The following is an 18,562-nucleotide window of genomic DNA, read 5'->3' on the forward strand; positions in this document are numbered from 1 at the left end:
GTGAGTATTCATAATCATCAGTGTTGTTGTGATGTTGTAAATATAGTATGTATCATTACAAATCAAATTGGAATACATTTATGGATTTTCACTTAGGCTGTAAATAGTATCCATTTTCGTAACTGAATTATTTTTCTCAAAGCATGGCTGTAATCATATTCCGCAGTAAAACGAAGGCTTGGTGTCCAAATTTAGCTGAATATGAAACAAATAAAGTTGAACTAAGTGTTTTATGACCTTAATTTGCAGGCTTGTATCAGCTAGTGTCACAGAATAAACTCGTGTCGTTCTATAACTTTCACAATGATTGATGTTTGAACTAAAAGGATAAAGCTCAGTAAGATCTTCCATCCAGCCAAGTGCTGCATCATACATTGATGTTTCCATGAGCTGCTCAGTCAAAGGTTGCATTGACAGTTTTTCTCTGTCATTTACCACATTTTAATTACATTGACAGATAAAAAAAGAAAAATCCAAGCACTTGATAAGGCTGAAAGAGCTCTTGCCACTGAAGTTTTTGTGATATCAATGTCACATAAAAATACCAAGCAGTACAGTGTTTTACTGCCATACAAAAATAGACATGGAATTTATAACCCAGTCCGTCAAAGTGATGGATAATGATTATTAGCGCAACCTCTAAGTGCAGTGTCTAATTGTAAAGCTGGTGTTGGTCTTACTGTGGAAACATTGAGGTTGCTGTTAACTCTATACGTGTGTGTGTGTGTGTGTGTGTGTGTGTGTGTGTGTGTGTGTAGTGAAAGGGAACTAAGCATATCACAGAGCAATATAAACAGTGGAACTTGCCTGTTGCTTGTGATAAGACCTAAGGGGACCCTCCTTTTTTGATGGGAACCAAATCCCCATGTCTCTGACATAAACATAGGTGAATCTCACGGAAACTATCAGGAAATATCTGACTCATATTTCACCCTATACTCAAAAGAGCAAAAAGAAATTACATTACATAAAGATCATTACATTTAAGCCTACTTTTAGGATCGCTAGAGCCACATCTGATCCAAAAAATGTCTGTTCTTCTCCATCTTATCTGTCCATCACTATCCGTCCATCAACATGTGCTAATATTAGCAGTCTAAAGAGAGCTGGAAAGTTCTGTCTATCTCAGGGCTGTTCCTCCCACTCCTCTTTCATCATTGGCAAATAAAAATAGAGCTTTTTATCAGGTAGATATCGCACACCATTGTCACATCTAATCCTGTCGCTCTCCTTGCATTCCTATTCTACCCGTCTTTCTTTTTCTCACACTTTGAGACTTTTCTGTAACTTTAAAATAATTAATCCAGCAATATTTACAATATTTAATCAGGTTTTTCTCCTGATAGTGTTTCTCAGCCCACATATTTATCAGTTAAGATTTTTAATTAGCAACAGCAATAAATATTAATTATAATATTGGAAAGACAGCTCATATGAACAGATGTTTCTCTGGTACTATGGTCTAGAACAGAGATTATCATCACAAAGGAAACAATGGAACACAGCACTTATAATAAAGTGGTTATTATTTATGTGTTAAATGCTAAATGGCCTTTGCTGATTTTCTCACACTTTTTAATATCACAGCATCAGACATTCACATCAAACTTGACTTTGTGGGATGCCGCTATACTGAAGAACTTCACATTCAATAAATGGTAGATAAAATGGTTCCTTTTTTCTCTGTATCTTCAGGCTTAGTGGAGCCTCACCTTTCCTGGGTGAAAATAAGCAGGAGACACTTGCTAACGTGTCAGCTGTGGACTACGAGTTCGATGAGGAGTACTTCAGCAACACCAGTGTTCTGGCCAAAGACTTCATTGCACGGTTACTGATCAAAGATCCAAAGTGAGGACCACTGAAGTAGCTTCTGATGTTTAGAGGTCGTTTGGTAGGGTTTTGAGGCTAGTTGTTTCGATTAAAAAAAAAAAAAAATTAATTGCACATTTTTCTGTAATTAATCGCACCTAACGTTAGTTTTAATACGTTTTTATATTGTAATAATTTCACATTTAATCTCCAAATTAATGTAGAAATAACATAAAGGCAGTATATATTTTAAATATTTGATCTAGCAGGTAGAAAATATACAGAAATTGAATAAAGTTATCAAACAAAAGTTTTTAGTAATATTAAAAATAATTCACTGTTTGTAAATTGACTGTCTATACTGTCTGAATCAGTGAAAACAGCAAAGAACATTCACCACAAATCATACTAACTGAGGATGTGGTTGTCAACAAAAAGGAACAAGTGCTTTGCACAAGAAGGTGGAGATCTTAATTCCTGTTAATTTGGTTCCATATTCGTCTACAAAATTGCATCTCTGTCATTGACTGCTCTCATTTCATTTTTATTTACACTGTGGACTGACCTCATTCGCCTCTGATGATTTTTTTTAAAGAGAACTAAAACTCTAAAACTAGTTCTGAGTCCCCTCAGTACTTCACTAAAATGCGTCATTCACAGCATAAATGCTGTTTAGACCTAAACATTGTCACGAAAGCTGATATGCAACATTCCAAAACCCAATCCCACAATTCCATCTGTGTGCACAGTGCGATAACCATCTTTGAATTTGTATAATGAATGCCTTCTAGTTTCTTCTAAAGGTTGTCCTTTATGTGCTTATTTGTAAGAGCTTAATTTTTTAACTTAAATGGAAAGTATCATGATGAAGAGAGATTCACACACTGCCTGTCTGTTTATTACATATACTAAATTAATATTATAAGTGAAATTATGTTTTCATGTTTACAGAAAAAGAATGACAATCCTGGACAGTCTTCAACATCCCTGGATCAAGGTTTGTCCAACAACCACTACACATGAAGCACGTATCAAACATTTTATTACCTTAACATGTTTAAATCTGTCAATCTCTTTTTCTTTTTTGTTAAGCCAAAGGACACGCAGCAGGCACTGAGTCGTAAGGAATCAGCTGTGAATATGGAGAAATTTAAGAAGTTTGCTGCCAGAAGAAAGTGGAAGGTGCTTTTTCATTTCATTGTTTTGCTATAAAACATTGACGTTATGTTTGCCAGACATTTGACATAAAGCGTGATCAGTATTGTGCCCTCAGTCAGCATTATGTGCCACACCAACAAGTCACACTATTTCCACACACACTATTAAAAGCATGGAAAAACAAACCCTTGGAGCTATGAAACAAAGAAGCACGCACATAGGTACAGTGCCCTCGTGCTCAGAATTAAGCTCATGTCAAAAAACACAGAATAGTTGGTTAATATTTTAGTTAAAGAGTTTTATTTAAATGTCATTTAATCGTTTTGAAAAAAGTACTAATTGCTGTTACAAATTCTACAGAAGGTGTCATGAATATTATCTTTGTCATATCATCATTTAATATGGTTTGTTTGTTTTATTTGTCTTCCTTAGCAATCGGTGCGTCTCATCTCTCTGTGTAACCGGCTCTCCCGCTCCTTCCTGTCTAGGAGCAACATGAGCGTGGCACGCAGTGATGACACACTGGTAAGAGCTCACAGTTAAAGTCACCTTTCTAGAAGCTTATTTAAAAACAAAGCTTGTGTTAAGGATTTGCAGACACAAGAGGATGCATTTTTTTTTTTTTAATGAGTGCATTAAAAAAAACAAGTTCAAGTTCAGACACACACCCCCCCACAAAACCACAACATAAAACAGCAGAAGGAACTGACAAAAAGAACAACAAAACTCCAAAAAAGACACATGATCAGCCTGGCAACAGCAGAGGATCCCCCGTATCCCTGAGGCCTGGACTGGACTGTGTTTATGGGATGAAACAGCTCTAATGAGCTCCGTGAGCTTCCCACACACCTGAGAATAGAGGCAGACACATAAAACAGCTCCACATTAAATTGACTTGGACATAATGAAATACTTGCACTTATGTCCTTTCTGAAGGCTATAATTGGTTTCTACGGGTTTTAGAAGAATACGGTTTAACACATTAATGCACATGACTGCTAATTGCCTTGAACATATATATTGAAGCTTGCCATAAAGTCATATGACTCATCCAAACTAATATGCGCACATTCATCAACACTGATACGGTCATGAGAGGTTTTGCATGATCTTTCTACTGTCCAGATATTTGCTTAGTGATGTGTGATAAGCCTGAAGAGTGAAGTGTTATGCCGTTGTGCTACATAAATTATCTATAGTTTACAGCTTACTATCTCTCTCTTCCCCTGCTTCGTACACGTCACACATCTGTTAAACTGCTATAAAATAAACGTCTTTTTCACCTCATGCACTCCACCTTCACCTGAAATAATCTTATAACTCTAATATCTATATATTACTATATTACAGGCATTATGGTAATGTTATATCCGTAAGAAACAGTTCAACCTTTTATAGTGCACTTAAATATGTGATCAATTTTGGGTATCTTTGAGAACAGGAAATGGGTGTGTTTCACACAGGAAGGGTGTCAGCAGCAAAAAATCAAGATGTGAAATCTTTATCATTCTAATAATCTATCTATAGGCTACTTTTTAAAATAAATTAATGCATTTATTCAGCAAGGATACAATAAAAATGGATTAAAAGTGACAGTAAAGACTTTTATAATGTTACCAAAGTGTTCTATTTTAAGCAAATGCTGCTCTTTTGAACGTTCTATTCATTGTTTCCACAAAAATATTAAGCAGCACAACTGTTTTCAACATTGATAATAAATAGGAAATGTGGCTTGAGCACAAAATTCTGAAGACACTGAAGACTGGAGAACTGATGCTGAAAATTCAACGTAGAGAAATAAATTGCATTTTAAAATAGAAAACATTATTTTAAATTATATTAATATTTCACAATGTTACTGTTTTAACTGTTTTTAATCAAATAAATGCAGCCTTGCTGAGAGTTCTTTCAAAATCATTTTGACCAGAAGTGGATGATTTTGACACCAGTTTGTGATTTGTCATTTTTTTATTTAAAATTGAGAAAATACCATGAAAGGGTTAGTTCACCCAAAAATGAAAATTCTATCATTAATTACTCACCCTCATTTCGTTCCACACCCGTAAGACCTTTGTTCGCCTTTTTGATATTTTTGATAAAATCTGATGGCTCAGTGAGGCCTCCATTGAAAGCAAGATAATTAACACTTTCAGATGCCCAGAAAGGTACTAAAGACGTATTTAAAATAGTTCATGTGACTACAGTGGTTCAACCTTAATGGTATGAAGCGACGAGAATACTTTTTGTGCGCCAAAAAACAAAATAACGACTTTATTCAACAATATTTAGTGATGGCCGATTTCAAAACACTGCTTCATGAAGCTTCGAAGCTTTACGAATCGTTTGTTTCGAATCAGTGGTTCGAAGCGTGTATCAAACTACCAGAGTCACTTGATTTCAGTAAACGAGGCTTCGTCACGTCATAAGTGTTTCGAAATTTCAATGGTTTACCACTGGGGGGCGTGACTTTGGTAGATTGATACACGCTCTGAACCACTGATTCAAAACGAAGCTTCATGAAGCAGTGTTTTGAAATCACCCTTCACTAGATATTGCTGAATAAAGTCGTTATTTTGTTTTTTTTGGTGCACAAAAAGTATTCTCATCACTTCATAACATTAAGGTTGAACCACTGTAGTCACATGGACTGTTTTAATTATGTTTTTAGTAGCTTTCTGGGCATCTGAAAGTGTTAATTATCTTCCTGGCAATGGAGGCCTCACTGAGCCGCATTGGATTTCATCAAAAATATCTTAATTTGTGTTTTGAAGATGAACGAAGGTCTTACGGGTGTGGAACGACATGACGATGAGTAACATCATTTTCATTTTTGGGTGAACTAACCCTTGAAATGCATTTTAAATTCCTTTTTTTATGGACTTTATTTTACAGTATGTTCACTTAAGTGTACTTACAGTGTTCTTATCTAAGAAAGTACTGGTTATATGATTAGTTACGTTTAGGTTTAAAGGCAGGATCATGGTTAGTACCTTGTCATTACCCAGATATTGTAATTACTATAATAAGTACATACTATGTATATGCGGAACAGGACTGTAAAATATGCTACTGAATATTAGTCAGTACCTTATTATATATTGAAAAGTATGGGATTATTAACTGATATCATCACTGTACCATAGTAGTGCCACTTTATTTTTTTTTATCTTTTTCAGGAACAGAACAAATTTACACCCAAATTCACAAACATAAATCATCTAAAGGTTACGTAAAATGACACAAAATCGCATAGAAGTCGTGTTTTACAATCCAGGAGTGACTCTAGCATCGCTCCCTGTAGAAGCCTCTGGCTGTTTGTAAAGTGTGTTCGAGCGTGCGTTTTGTGTAATTGGATACACTCGTCTTGTATGAGATGTGTATGTGGGTCTATCTGGGTGTTATTCCAGTACACTTCTTCACTAAACACAAGCACACATACTCTCTCGTTCTCTTTCTGTCCCTCACGGCAAGTCCAGTTTCCCTCTAGCCGTGTATTTGAGTCCTCTGACACACACGTCTGAACTGTCAGATGCAGTTTGGAGGTGGTTGGGTCACATAGCACACTAAGCAGCGGTCGAGCGATGAAGAGAAAGCGTTGTCTGTGGGCCACCCCTCGTCTGCATTATTCAATAGGATTAGGACTTCACGCTGTGTATTTGCTGATAAGACCAAGCGTAGTACTACTGAGCGTAAAAGGATTTGCTCAAAGTGTGACTGTCAAAGGAGGCTTGCTTTTGATTTTGCTTCCAAAGCATATTGTTTAATAGCCTAAATACTGTCATGTTAGCAGTTTTTCATCTGAAGTTGAGCTTGTCATTTATTTTAATTCACAAATAGATCAAGTCACAGCTGTGCAAAAGACATGTTGGAACTGTGGAGCTCACATGGGTGATACGGGTTTGAGTCTGGTTTGTGACATGTTCTAATCTATAGAAGTATATATATAAAAAAAGCCCAAATCTATACAAAAATTATTAATTTAATTTAATGAATAAGTACATTTGACCTGAAAACCTACACTACCCATCAAAAGTTTTTAAATGTTTTTTTTTAAGTCTCTTAAGCTCACCAAGACTGCATTTATTTTATTAAAAATATAGTAATAACAGTAATAACTGTGAAATATTAGTACAATTTAAAATGACAATTTTCCATTTTAATATATTTCAAAATTTAATTTATTCCTTTGATGGCAAAGCTGAATTTTCAGCATCATTACTCCAGTCTTCAGTGTCACATGATCCTTCAGAAATCAATCTAATATGCTGATTTGCTGCTCAAGAAACATTTTGTATTATCATTAATGTTGAAAATAGTTAGTTTTGTGGAAACTAAGTTTTGTGTTACATTTTTTTCAGGATTCTTTGATGAAAAAATTCCATTTATTTGGAATATATTTTTTTTTGTAACAAAGTCTTTATTGTCACTTTTGATCAATTTAATGCATCCTTGCTGAATAAAAATATTAATTTCTTTAAAAAAAAAAAAAAAAACTTGCTGACTCCATACTTTTGAACAATTGTGTATTATACTAAAATATGTCATGTTTGCTTGTATTATGTGTTTTGGTCTGTTATCATGAATATTTAGATTCAGTAATTTATGGATTTTGTTTTTTGACAGGATGAGGAGGACTCATTTGTCATGAAGGCTATTATCCACGCAATCAACGACGACAATGTTCCAGGTCTGAAACACCTGCTTGGATCCCTGACCAGCTATGATATCAATCAACCTAACAAGGTGAGAGAGACAAAGCGAGACTTATAGAGGTGATATGGGGAAGGAAAAAGATAGAGCGAGTGAAATGCTTATACTTGACTTGGTCTTGGTCCAAGTGATCAGTAGCCAACCTGAGCTTGATTGAGCTGATAAGTGTATCAGTGTCACAGTACGCCGATGACGTCTGAGTTTACATTGTCTGAGATGTGCAGCATGTGACTGAAAAACAGTCACTGGACCATATCTCATCTCATTTGTGTGTGGCTGTGCTTTGCATAGTCACCATCATAATGGGAATTTTGAATAGAATGAAAGTGGCTTGAGGGTTAATAACCATTATTATGCTAATCATTCTGGATACTTGCAAGGGAATACTGCTACATTTTTTCTTAATCAGTATTTTAGCCAGTAAAAATATTTAAAGATCCTTATATCAAGATCAATTTGAGACACATTTTAAATTAAATATTTTTTTAATAAAAAAAAACAAACAATGATTTAAAGATAGCCTATTATGCGTTTTTACATTTTCAACATTCTTTAGTGTGTAATGTTGCATGAAAAAGGTCCTGCAAAGTTACAAAGCACAAAGTCCACTCCAAAGGGAGTTGTTTTCTACATGAGCTCTGTTTCTAAACTCCCTGAAATGCCTCGATTGTAGTCTTGACTTTTCTTCTGAGAACCTACACGTCACAATAGCCCTCATTTAAAGGTGCAATCTGTAAATATTAGGGGGATATATTGACAGAAATACAATATAATATACATAACTATGTTTTAGTGGTGTATAAAGAGCTTACATAATAAACCATTATGTTATTATTACCTTAGAATGAGCCATTTCTATCTACATACCGCTGGTCCCCTTACATGTTAAGTCACCATTTTGCGCCGGCATGTTTCTACAGTAGCCTTAAACGGACAAACTGCTCTACAGAGCGCTACTCTCTGCTGTCTCAGACGACGACATCTTTGTCCTGTGTTGGCCACCGTAGCTTCTCTATATTGCAATTTGCAACCGCTAGATGCCGCTAAAATTTACACACTGCACCTTTAAATAATTCCCACCCAAGGCATATGCAAAATAAAGGGGCGAGGCCTGGTTGTGTTGTGTGAGTAGTATGTTGAAACTCGCGGTTATGGCATGCTTTAAGCGGTTGACCAGTCACAAGACATTGATCCAGCCAACCAATCAGAGCACAATGTGCTTTTCGTAAAGAGGGTCTTCATAGAGACAGGAACTAAACAGAGCATTACTGTCAGACTGGGAAGAGAGGTGCTGCAACAAAATAAAATATGTGAAAAATAATGTTTTTTTTGAACATTCAGGCACGAATGTTGCCTCTTTAGCAAGATGTGTTTTAATGGAGACTATCTTGAGTTAAGATTATTTGTCTTACCCCAGTAGTAAATTAGTGTTTTAAGTTTAAATTGAACAAAATTTAATAAGGTTTATGCTGTGAGAAAAAAAAACAATTGTTTCAGATTTTATTCCACTTTTTATTAGAAAACAAGACAAAAATACTGATTAAGATTTAAGATTATTTTCAGTGAATGTGTGTGTATGTGCACATGTGTGTGTGAGACAGGGAAAGTGTTTGTGTAGAAGGAGGGAATGAGGCCGAGGTTGATGAAACTGTAATCTGCTCACTGATGTGAAGAGACAAGCGTGTTTTTAATTGCATTGCTCAGAGCTGTCCGGCGCTATCTGTGTTTGTGTATGTGTACAGTGAGAACTATTCCCATGACTCTCATGCATTTATTCATTCAGAGGAGTTTATTGCCAGTCTTGAGAAACAATTTCAGTCTTGTGTCTGCAGGATTTTTTTTTTTACCAACCACTGTGATCTCTCTTCGCCAATTAAAACTGCTTTGTGAACATTGAAAAATGAATCTGGCTAATTTGAATTGCCACGTTCATACTGACTCGGAATTATAGGCTTAATTAAAGCTGCTTTCGAAAGCTTCAAGTAGCTATTAGTGCCTTGTTATATTCAATACAGTGATTCCTGTTTGTGTGTGTGTTTCTGTTTGTTTTTGTTTTTGTGTGTGTGCATGCTTCAGCACGGAACCCCTCCGCTCCTGATCGCCGCGGGCTGTGGAAACGTCCAGATCATTGATGTGCTAATGAAAAAAGGGGCGGAGATTCAAGCCTTTGATAAGGTGTTGTAATTGATGCTCCCATTTAATTCATGTACAAGAAAATTCAAAAATAATGTACACTAGTGTTCAAATGTTTAGGGTGCTCAGTTTTGATCATTTTAATGTCCTTGCTGAATAACAGTTCTAATTTCATTGTACCACCCCCAAACTTTTGAATGGTAGTGTACACATTAGACAAAATGCTCCAGAAACATTCAGTAGTACTGAATACATGCTTTACCAGTAGTTTTAACAGAGTTTAAATGGTAAACATGGGCATGATAGACATCAAATATGCAAAACAGCTGCAAATACGTACAATTCTGCTCAACATGCCATTCTTTTCCTCAGACTGGAGCCAATGCTATCTACTATGCTGCCCGACATGGCCATGTGGGGACCTTGAGATTCTTGCATGAAAAGAAGTGCCCTCTGGACATCCAAGATAAGGTGCTTCAATCTCTCTCTCTCTCTCACACACACACACACACACACACACACACACACACACACACACACACACACACACACACACACACACATCTCTCTCTCTCTCTCTCTCTCACACACACACACACACACACACACACACACACACACACACACACACACACACACACACACACACAATCTCTCTCTCTCACACACACACACACACACACACACTCAACAATCACAGCACCAGGGAGAGGACAGATTTGATTTTTCAAAGGCTTTCCCCATCCGACACCTTTTCTCCAGAAAACCTTTCCTACTGAGTTCACACGCCTCTACTTCCCATTGGTAATTTGCAGTTGCTATGGTTACTCGCTGGCCTGAGGTTGGCCGTTGTATGAAATAATTGTTGACTGTTTGTTGACTGCCTCACTAGTCAGTGAAGTGCGCTCAGTCAAGCGAAATCGCGGGGTAAAGTGTTGTTGAGTTTGTCGGGAGTGCCTTACAGAATCACACTTGGAGTGTCCGCAGCTTCATTACAGGTGTAAATTGAGTTCTTAAAACGTCCGCCTCGGCCTAAACTGTTGCTAGGAGGAGCACTGTGCTCAGATCTGGTGCAAAGCTGATTTGGGACTGGCTTTGGCAATTCTCAGCACACAAGGATTTCCCTTAAACTGGTCACGTTCTGTTTACGCAGGCTTTTCGGTTGCTTTGACTCTTTTTTTTTTATGTCGTCAGGGAAATACTTTAATGAAGTTCATAGCAGACTTGTTCAGCAGTTTGGATTGTTTCCCTGATGTACACATACACATGGTTATTGCATTTTTTTTGTTTTTTTTGTTCAGATCATCAAAATGTAATCACATTAATAAAATGCCTGCTCATCACTGAATTATAGGCGGACGTCAGCATGTAATTCATAATGTGAGTAATGTTTGACATTCTGTTCTAGTCTGGAGAAACGGCTCTGCATGTGGCAGCTCGCTATGGTAACGTGGATGTAGTCCAGTACCTTTGCAGCATCCATGCCAACCCTGACCTACTGGACCGGGTATGTGTCATACACACACACTGATCTACACTGATCTGAACAACGAACAACCCAAGCCATTATGGACTAATATGACACTTAGCGGTTTGAATGTAGCATCACGAAAAGTAAACACTTTTAGTTAGCATAGTACAAATGTGATATTAACAGTCATCTGATTTAATAGATGGTTGATAAAAGGGTGATTACAGAGATAAGACGAACGAGTGGTGTTAGACTGGTCATGTGATCTCAGTTTTTTCATCAGTCATGAGATGTCTGCCCCCATGAGGCAACCTGCTCCATGTAAAATTAAACCGCTTTTATTAGACTGCTGATATGACTGGACTCTCATGTGAGTCCACATGATTTTCAAAAGTACTATTTTATGTACTTTTTTTATGAAGAAATTGAGTGCAACTTTTTTTTTTTGTATTACTTGTAGTTTTCCTTTCCATATATACTAGAGTTTATATGTTTTTAGGAAGAAAGGATGCATTAAATTTATCAGAATTTACAGTGAAGAAGTTACGGAAGAGGATTAGGGCCAAGCAATAATAAAAAAATAAAACCATCTCGAGATTAAAGTTGTTAAATTTCGAGAAAAAACTCATTAAATTACGTGAAAAAACTCGTTAAATTTCAAGAAAAAAGTTGAAATAAAATGTTGAGAATAAACTCATTAAATTACGAGAAAAAACTCGTTAAATTTCGAGAAAGAAGTCGAGATAAAATGTCGAGAATAAACTCGTTAAATTACGAGAAAAAACTCGTTACATTTCGAGAAAAAAGTCGAGATAAAATGTCGAGAATAAAGTCATTAAATTACGAGAACAAATTCGTTAAATTATGATAAAAATGTCGTTAAATTTCGAGAAAAAAGTGAAATAAAATGTTGAGAATAAACTCATTAAATTATGAGAATAAAGTCATTAAATTATGAGAATAAAGTCATTAAATTACGAGAAAAAAGTTGTTAAATTATGAGAACAAATTCGTAATTTAATGAATTTGTTCTCGTAATTTAATGACTTTTTTCTCATAATTTAATGACTTTATTCTCAACATTTTATCTCGAAATTTAACAAGTTTTTTCTCGTAATTTAAAGAGTTTATTCTCGACATTTTATCTCGACTTTTTTCTTGAAATTTAACGATTTTTTTCTCGTAATTTAACGAGTTTATTCTCGACATTTTATCTCGACATTTTTCTTGAAATTTAACGAGTTTTTTCTTGTAATTTAACAAGTTTTTTCTCAAAATTTAACAACTTTAATCTTGAGATGGTTTTATTTTTTTATTATTGCTTGGCCCTAAGAAGTTTAATGCTGTTCTTTTGAACTTCCTATATATCTCAAAAAAATGCAAAAGAAATTTCACAAAAAATATTAAGCAGCACAATTGATTTCAACATTGATAATGTCTATGTCATTTGACATTTATAATAATAAAAGCATTTCTTAAGCAGCAAATCAGCATATAAGAATGATTTCTGAAGGATCATGTGACACTGAAGACTGGAGTAATGATGCAACCATCACAGGAATAAATCACATTTTAAAATGTATTTATATACTGTAAAAAAAACAAAAAAACAAACAAACAAAAAAACAACAGTTATTTGAAATTGTAATAATATTTAACAATATTACTGCGAATAATTAAGAGCAATTCGCAAAAGCCGACTGTGTTGTCGCCTTGCGTTGGGGCAAAAAAAGAGAGATCTACAGCCGATTATCATCCAGCACACGCATTCTGCACCTGCGTGCAAGGAGACCGCTGTCTATTTTTTCATATATATTCGTATATATCCGTAATTCAGAAAGGGAGACCGGCACTGCAGGCTGCAGTTACACAAACCACAAACAAAGCAGCACGTGTTTACCGTTTTGAATGTCATTAATGCGGATCACTTTCTATATTCCACTCAGCTCACGTTAAAGTTAAGCATTCGCCCAGGAACCTTCTGTCTGTACTGCCTTGAGTTTTTTGATCACTGTTTTGCTATTATTCTCGCGCTTTGACTCATTCACTAAACTGAACAGCCAATCAGAGTTCTCTCTCTTGCCCGACGGCCCGACAACGATTCTACATGCTCAAAAAAAACCGACGGAGTCCAACTAGAGCCAGTGGTGCAGAACACACTGGGAGACTAGTCGTCCGACGCTTAAAAGTGGTCCAACGTTGCCCAACGTCCAGTTGTCGGCTTGGTGTGTCCGGGGCTTAAGAGAGAGTCAAAAATATAAAATAATCTTGCCCTTTTGAATGGTAGTGTATTAGAAAGTATTTCTAATAATGTTCAACTTGAAAGAAGAAAGAAAATGCTTCATCTCAGATGTCTTTGATGACAGTAAGAAACGCGAATGAAGGTAAATGGTATAATAAATGGTTTCGCAAGTGCTGACGTTACACGAGTGCTAAAAACGAATGTCGTGCTTCACTTCATTTGTTCAGCGCTATGAGCTCACAGCAGTAACTTTCACAGGCACATAGTCTCTTGTGTTTTTGGAAATATTGCTTCCATTGACTAACAGGCATGATAAAAAATAGCCCCGTTCCTCAGATTAATGAGCCTGAAACACCACTTCAGAGAAATGCAATAAAGATAATCGTTTTAAGTTTATGTGTGTGCGTGTTCAATTATTAGACTAACGATAAACAATGTGCACAACTAAATTATTATTTGATAGTATTACAGGTTCATTTTAGAGTGGTTGCTTTTACCATTATCAACATTTTATGTTTCCATCCCACTTTTGCAAACCGTTTACTATAATATCCTGCTCTGTTGAAGAAAACCTATAATCACATGCCATCCCAGGCGGCAGAAACAGCCACGTATTGTATATTTAAAATTGTTACATTCATTGGAGGTGTCAACCTGGGTTGCAGGCTAATTAAGAGCAATTCGTCATGTGAAATGGCCTTGACACAGAGTAATGTTGTTTTGTTAGCTCCATGTGTTCAAGGTTATTCACAAGCTCTGAATGCCAAAGACTGTTTTCATGCCTCTACAGGAGCAGGAGACGCCTCTACATTGTGCAGCATGGCACGGTTACTCGGCGGTGGCCAGAGTCCTGTGCGAGGCTGGCTGTGATGTCAACGCCCGGAACCGTGAGGGTGAGAGTCCGTTACTTACCGCTTCCGCCCGCGGCTTCAAGGACATTGTGGAGTGTCTGCTGGAGCATGGGGCAGACATGGACTCTGCTGATAAGGTGAACACAGACACTTAGAAAATATTAACCATTAACTACTGCAGTGGTTGGGTGTTTTATGGTTCATTTAAGGTCAAAATAATTATTGACTATCCTTATCATGGTTCGTTTGCACATATATATTTCAGGACGGTCACATCGCTCTGCATCTGGCAGTGAGGAGATGTCAAATTGAAGTGGTGAAGTGTCTGCTCAACCACCACTGCTATGTGGACCACCAGGATCGTCACGGAAACACACCCCTTCACATCGCCTGCAAGGACGGCAACCTGCCTGTAGTCACACGGCTCTGTGCTGCTAAAGCCAATCTGGATATACCTAACAAAGTGAGATTCAAACTAGGATTGTATAATATGCTTTTTTTGGCCCCTAATTGTGTGTTTTAGCCAGTGTTATTTTTTTGTATTATTCACTATCATAGTTTTTATTAATATTTTGAATTAGCTTTTATTTTTATATTTTCAGTTTTCATTTTAATTTTAGTTTCGTTTTTGATATTTTTGTAATTTTTATTTGTTTTGTTTTTTTTATATTACTATTTAGGTTTAATTTTTATTTCAGTTTTAATATTTATTTTCAGTTACTAACTTTAATGCTTCATCTTATTTATTTATCTATTGTCTAATATTTATATTTCAGCTGTATTTCAATTAACAAAATTAACATATACTTTAGAAAACAATCCAAGGCATTTCTTCCGGTCCAAAAAAAGTTAAAAAATTGTGGGTTTTTTTTTTATTATTCATTTATTTTCTTGTTTTTTTGTTTGATGTATGCCATTATACTTAATAATGGGTAACAATATTACACTGTAGGTCCCCCTGTAATGGTTCATTTGGTTTCTCCCAACTCTACAAAGTAACTAATTACATCTACACCTGCGACTCATTTTGTACCTGACACGCTCTAGCCGCATTCCAATTCAGAGGCTGCATCCTGAGTGTTGTTAAATGGGATGGTCTAGCCCAGGGATGGACAACTTCAGTCCTGGAGGGCCACTGCCCAGCAGAGTTTAGCTCCAACCCTAATCAAACACACCTGAACCAGCTAATCAAGGTCTTTAGGATTAGTAGAAAGTTATAGGCAAGTGAGTTTTTATCAGGGATGGAGATAAACTCTGCAGGACACTGGCCCTCCAGGACCGGAGTTGCCCATCCCTGGTCTAGCCTATGGAGGACTGTTCTTGTTGCCTAACAACTGTGACAGCTGCTGTTGATGATTGGCAGTCTGCTTTTTATATTCAACGGCCTAATAAAACAAAACAGGATTCAAAACTTGTCTAAATATGTTCAACTTGGGGCATTTATGTACATAATAAAGAGCATAAACTATGTAAAATCTCATCTTAGTAAGATTTAAATCAACATTTGAACCACTTTATATATTTTTTTTTATTTTTACATTTGTATACAATAGATGATTTGAGTAAGTTGAAACCCACTACTTACATTTAAAAGTGTAATCCAGCAATTTCTCTCAAAAAAATCCTGTCGTCACTGGCACGCAATGAATACTGGAGTAAGGAAGGACAAGAAGGATCCATTTGTTGTATCCTTTGTTACCCGCAAAACGAAGGACACATTTCAAGGGCGCATTTGAAGAAGCCTTCGAAACAGGACAGCCTTCGTTGTGCCGCGGTGACGCAATCTGCCTTCAAATGTGGCCTTCAAAGGATGCAGCCTCTGAATTGGGACGCAGCTTCTGAGGAAGGCCGAATTGCATCAGTGTGCAGTGTTTTTTTTTTTTGTTTTTTTTTAAAGCTATTTTTTATTTTTCTATTGTGACTAGCTATAATGTGAATAAAGGCTTTTTTTTTTGGACTGGAAGAAGTGCCTTGGTTTCTTTTCTGTGTTTAAAACCCAACCAATCTGGGATTATTTTACAAGTAGTGTTCCAAGATGATTTCATTGATCTAACAAAATAATAACTTTAGTATTAGTTAATGATAATAACCCTGGTTTAAGCCTATGAACCAGTCTTTGCTTTTCATTGTATTCAAGTATTAATCATTGCACTTGAGAAACCACTTTTTTTCAGTCTTGAATTATCATCCATTCCTTTTTCCAAGTAAATTTTACCCATTTAATTTTTACATACCAGTTATATAAGCCAAGTTGTTACTTCTGTGTGAAATTTTTAAATGGCACTTCTATTACAGCTGGAAGTAGATTTGTGTTTCTTCTGAATGAGGGCTTTACAGGTCAAGCGGAAACAGAATTAGCGTAATGTGAAATGAAATCATCAACGTTTTGCACTTTTTTCAACTGTTGTTGTTCACACATATTTTTTTTTTTTTTACCTTTTGTTTTCTAGTTACTGCTTCTGATGAATCATGCTCAGAAAGAGTGTTTTTTTTATTTTTATTTGTCTTTAGTTTGGGAGAACACCTCTTCACCTGGCAGCTAGTAATGGTGGTCTGGAGGTGGTGCGTCATCTTTGCGTTACAGGAGCAAACACTGAGGCTATCACTAATGTAAGTTCAAGATCCTTCAGGGTTTTGATGTTAGGTATATATATATATATATATATATATATATATAAATATATATAATATATATAATATATATATATCTATAATATATATATATATATATATATATATATATATATATATATATATATATATATATATATATATATATATAATCTTAGTGGTTCCATATATATATATATATATACAGTACAGTCCAAAAGTTTGGAACCACTAAGATTTTTAATGTTTTTAAAAGAAGTTTCGTCTGCTCACCAAGGCTACATTTATTTAATTAAAAATACAGTAAAAAACAGTAATATTGTGAAATATTATTACAATTTAAAATAACTGTGTACTATTTAAATATATTTGACAAAGTAATTTATTCCTGTGATGCAAAACTGAATTTTCAGCATCATTACTCCAGTCTTCAGTGTCACATGATCATTCAGAAATCATTCTAATATGCTGAGTTGCTGCTCAATAAACATTTATGATTATTTTCAATGTTGAAAACAGTTGTGTACTTTTTTTTTCAGGATTCCTTGATGAATAGAAAGTTCAAAAGAACAGCATTTATCTGAAATACAAAGCTTCTGTAGCATTATACACTACCGTTCAAAAGTTTGGGGTCAGTAAGAATTTTTATTTTTATTTTTTTGAAAAGAAATTAAAGAAATTAATACTTTTATTCAGCAAGGATGCATTAAATCAATCAAAAGTGGCAGTAAAGACATTTATAATGTTACAAAAGATTAGATTTCAGATAAACACTGTTCTTTTGAACTTTCTATTCATCAAATAATCCTGAAAAAAATATTGTACACAAATATTTTGTACAATTGTACACATTAAATATTTCTTGAGCAGCAGATCAGCGTATTAGAATGATTTCTGAAGGATCATGTGACACTGAAGACTGGAGTAATGATGCTGAAAATTCAGCTTTGCATCACAGGGATAAATTACTTTGTGAAATATATTCAAATAGAAAACAGTTATTTTAAATTGTAATAATATTTCACAATATTACTGTTTTTTACTGTATTTTTAATTAAATAAATGTAGCCTTGGTGAGCAGACGAAACTTCTTTTAAAAACATTAAAAATCTTAGTGGTTCCAAACGTTTGGACTGTACTGTGTGTATATATATATATATATATATATATATATATATATATATATATATATATATATATATATATATATATATATATATATATATATATATATATATATATACACACACACTACCATTCAAAAGTTTGGGGTCAGTAAGGTTTTTCAAAAGAATTTAATACCTTTATTTAGCAAGAGTGCATTAATTTGATCAAAATAACAGTAAAGACATTTATAATGTTACAAAAGATTTATATTTCAAATAAATGCTGATCTTTGCAGAAAAAAATGTATCATGATTTCCACAAAACTAAGCACACTTTTTCAACATCAATAATAATAAGAAATGTTTCTTATGCACCAAATCAGCATATCAAAATGATTTCTAAAGGATCATGTGACAATGAAGACCGCAGTAATAATGCTGAGAATTCAGCTTGGTCATCACAGGAATAAAT

General features: G+C 35.1%; 1 protein-coding gene across 3 annotated transcripts in view; it reads left to right on the forward strand.

The window, feature by feature from the left end:
* Nucleotides 1-18,562, forward strand: part of dapk1 (death-associated protein kinase 1) — an 84,881-nt gene that overhangs the window by 44,234 nt on the left and 22,085 nt on the right. For all 3 annotated transcript variants that reach the window (XM_048189059.1, XM_048189057.1, XM_048189058.1), the window contains 11 exons: nucleotides 1,696-1,848; nucleotides 2,761-2,806; nucleotides 2,902-2,991; nucleotides 3,400-3,492; nucleotides 7,591-7,710; nucleotides 9,754-9,852; nucleotides 10,183-10,281; nucleotides 11,219-11,317; nucleotides 14,314-14,511; nucleotides 14,640-14,837; nucleotides 16,886-16,984. In XM_048189059.1, the coding sequence (XP_048045016.1) occupies nucleotides 1,696-1,848; nucleotides 2,761-2,806; nucleotides 2,902-2,991; nucleotides 3,400-3,492; nucleotides 7,591-7,710; nucleotides 9,754-9,852; nucleotides 10,183-10,281; nucleotides 11,219-11,317; nucleotides 14,314-14,511; nucleotides 14,640-14,837; nucleotides 16,886-16,984 (1,294 nt within the window). The remainder of the gene's footprint in view (nucleotides 1-1,695; nucleotides 1,849-2,760; nucleotides 2,807-2,901; nucleotides 2,992-3,399; nucleotides 3,493-7,590; nucleotides 7,711-9,753; nucleotides 9,853-10,182; nucleotides 10,282-11,218; nucleotides 11,318-14,313; nucleotides 14,512-14,639; nucleotides 14,838-16,885; nucleotides 16,985-18,562) is intronic.

This window comes from Megalobrama amblycephala, linkage group LG4 (assembly GCF_018812025.1).
Source record: "Megalobrama amblycephala isolate DHTTF-2021 linkage group LG4, ASM1881202v1, whole genome shotgun sequence".
In the NCBI taxonomy this organism is placed as follows: domain Eukaryota; kingdom Metazoa; phylum Chordata; class Actinopteri; order Cypriniformes; family Xenocyprididae; genus Megalobrama; species Megalobrama amblycephala.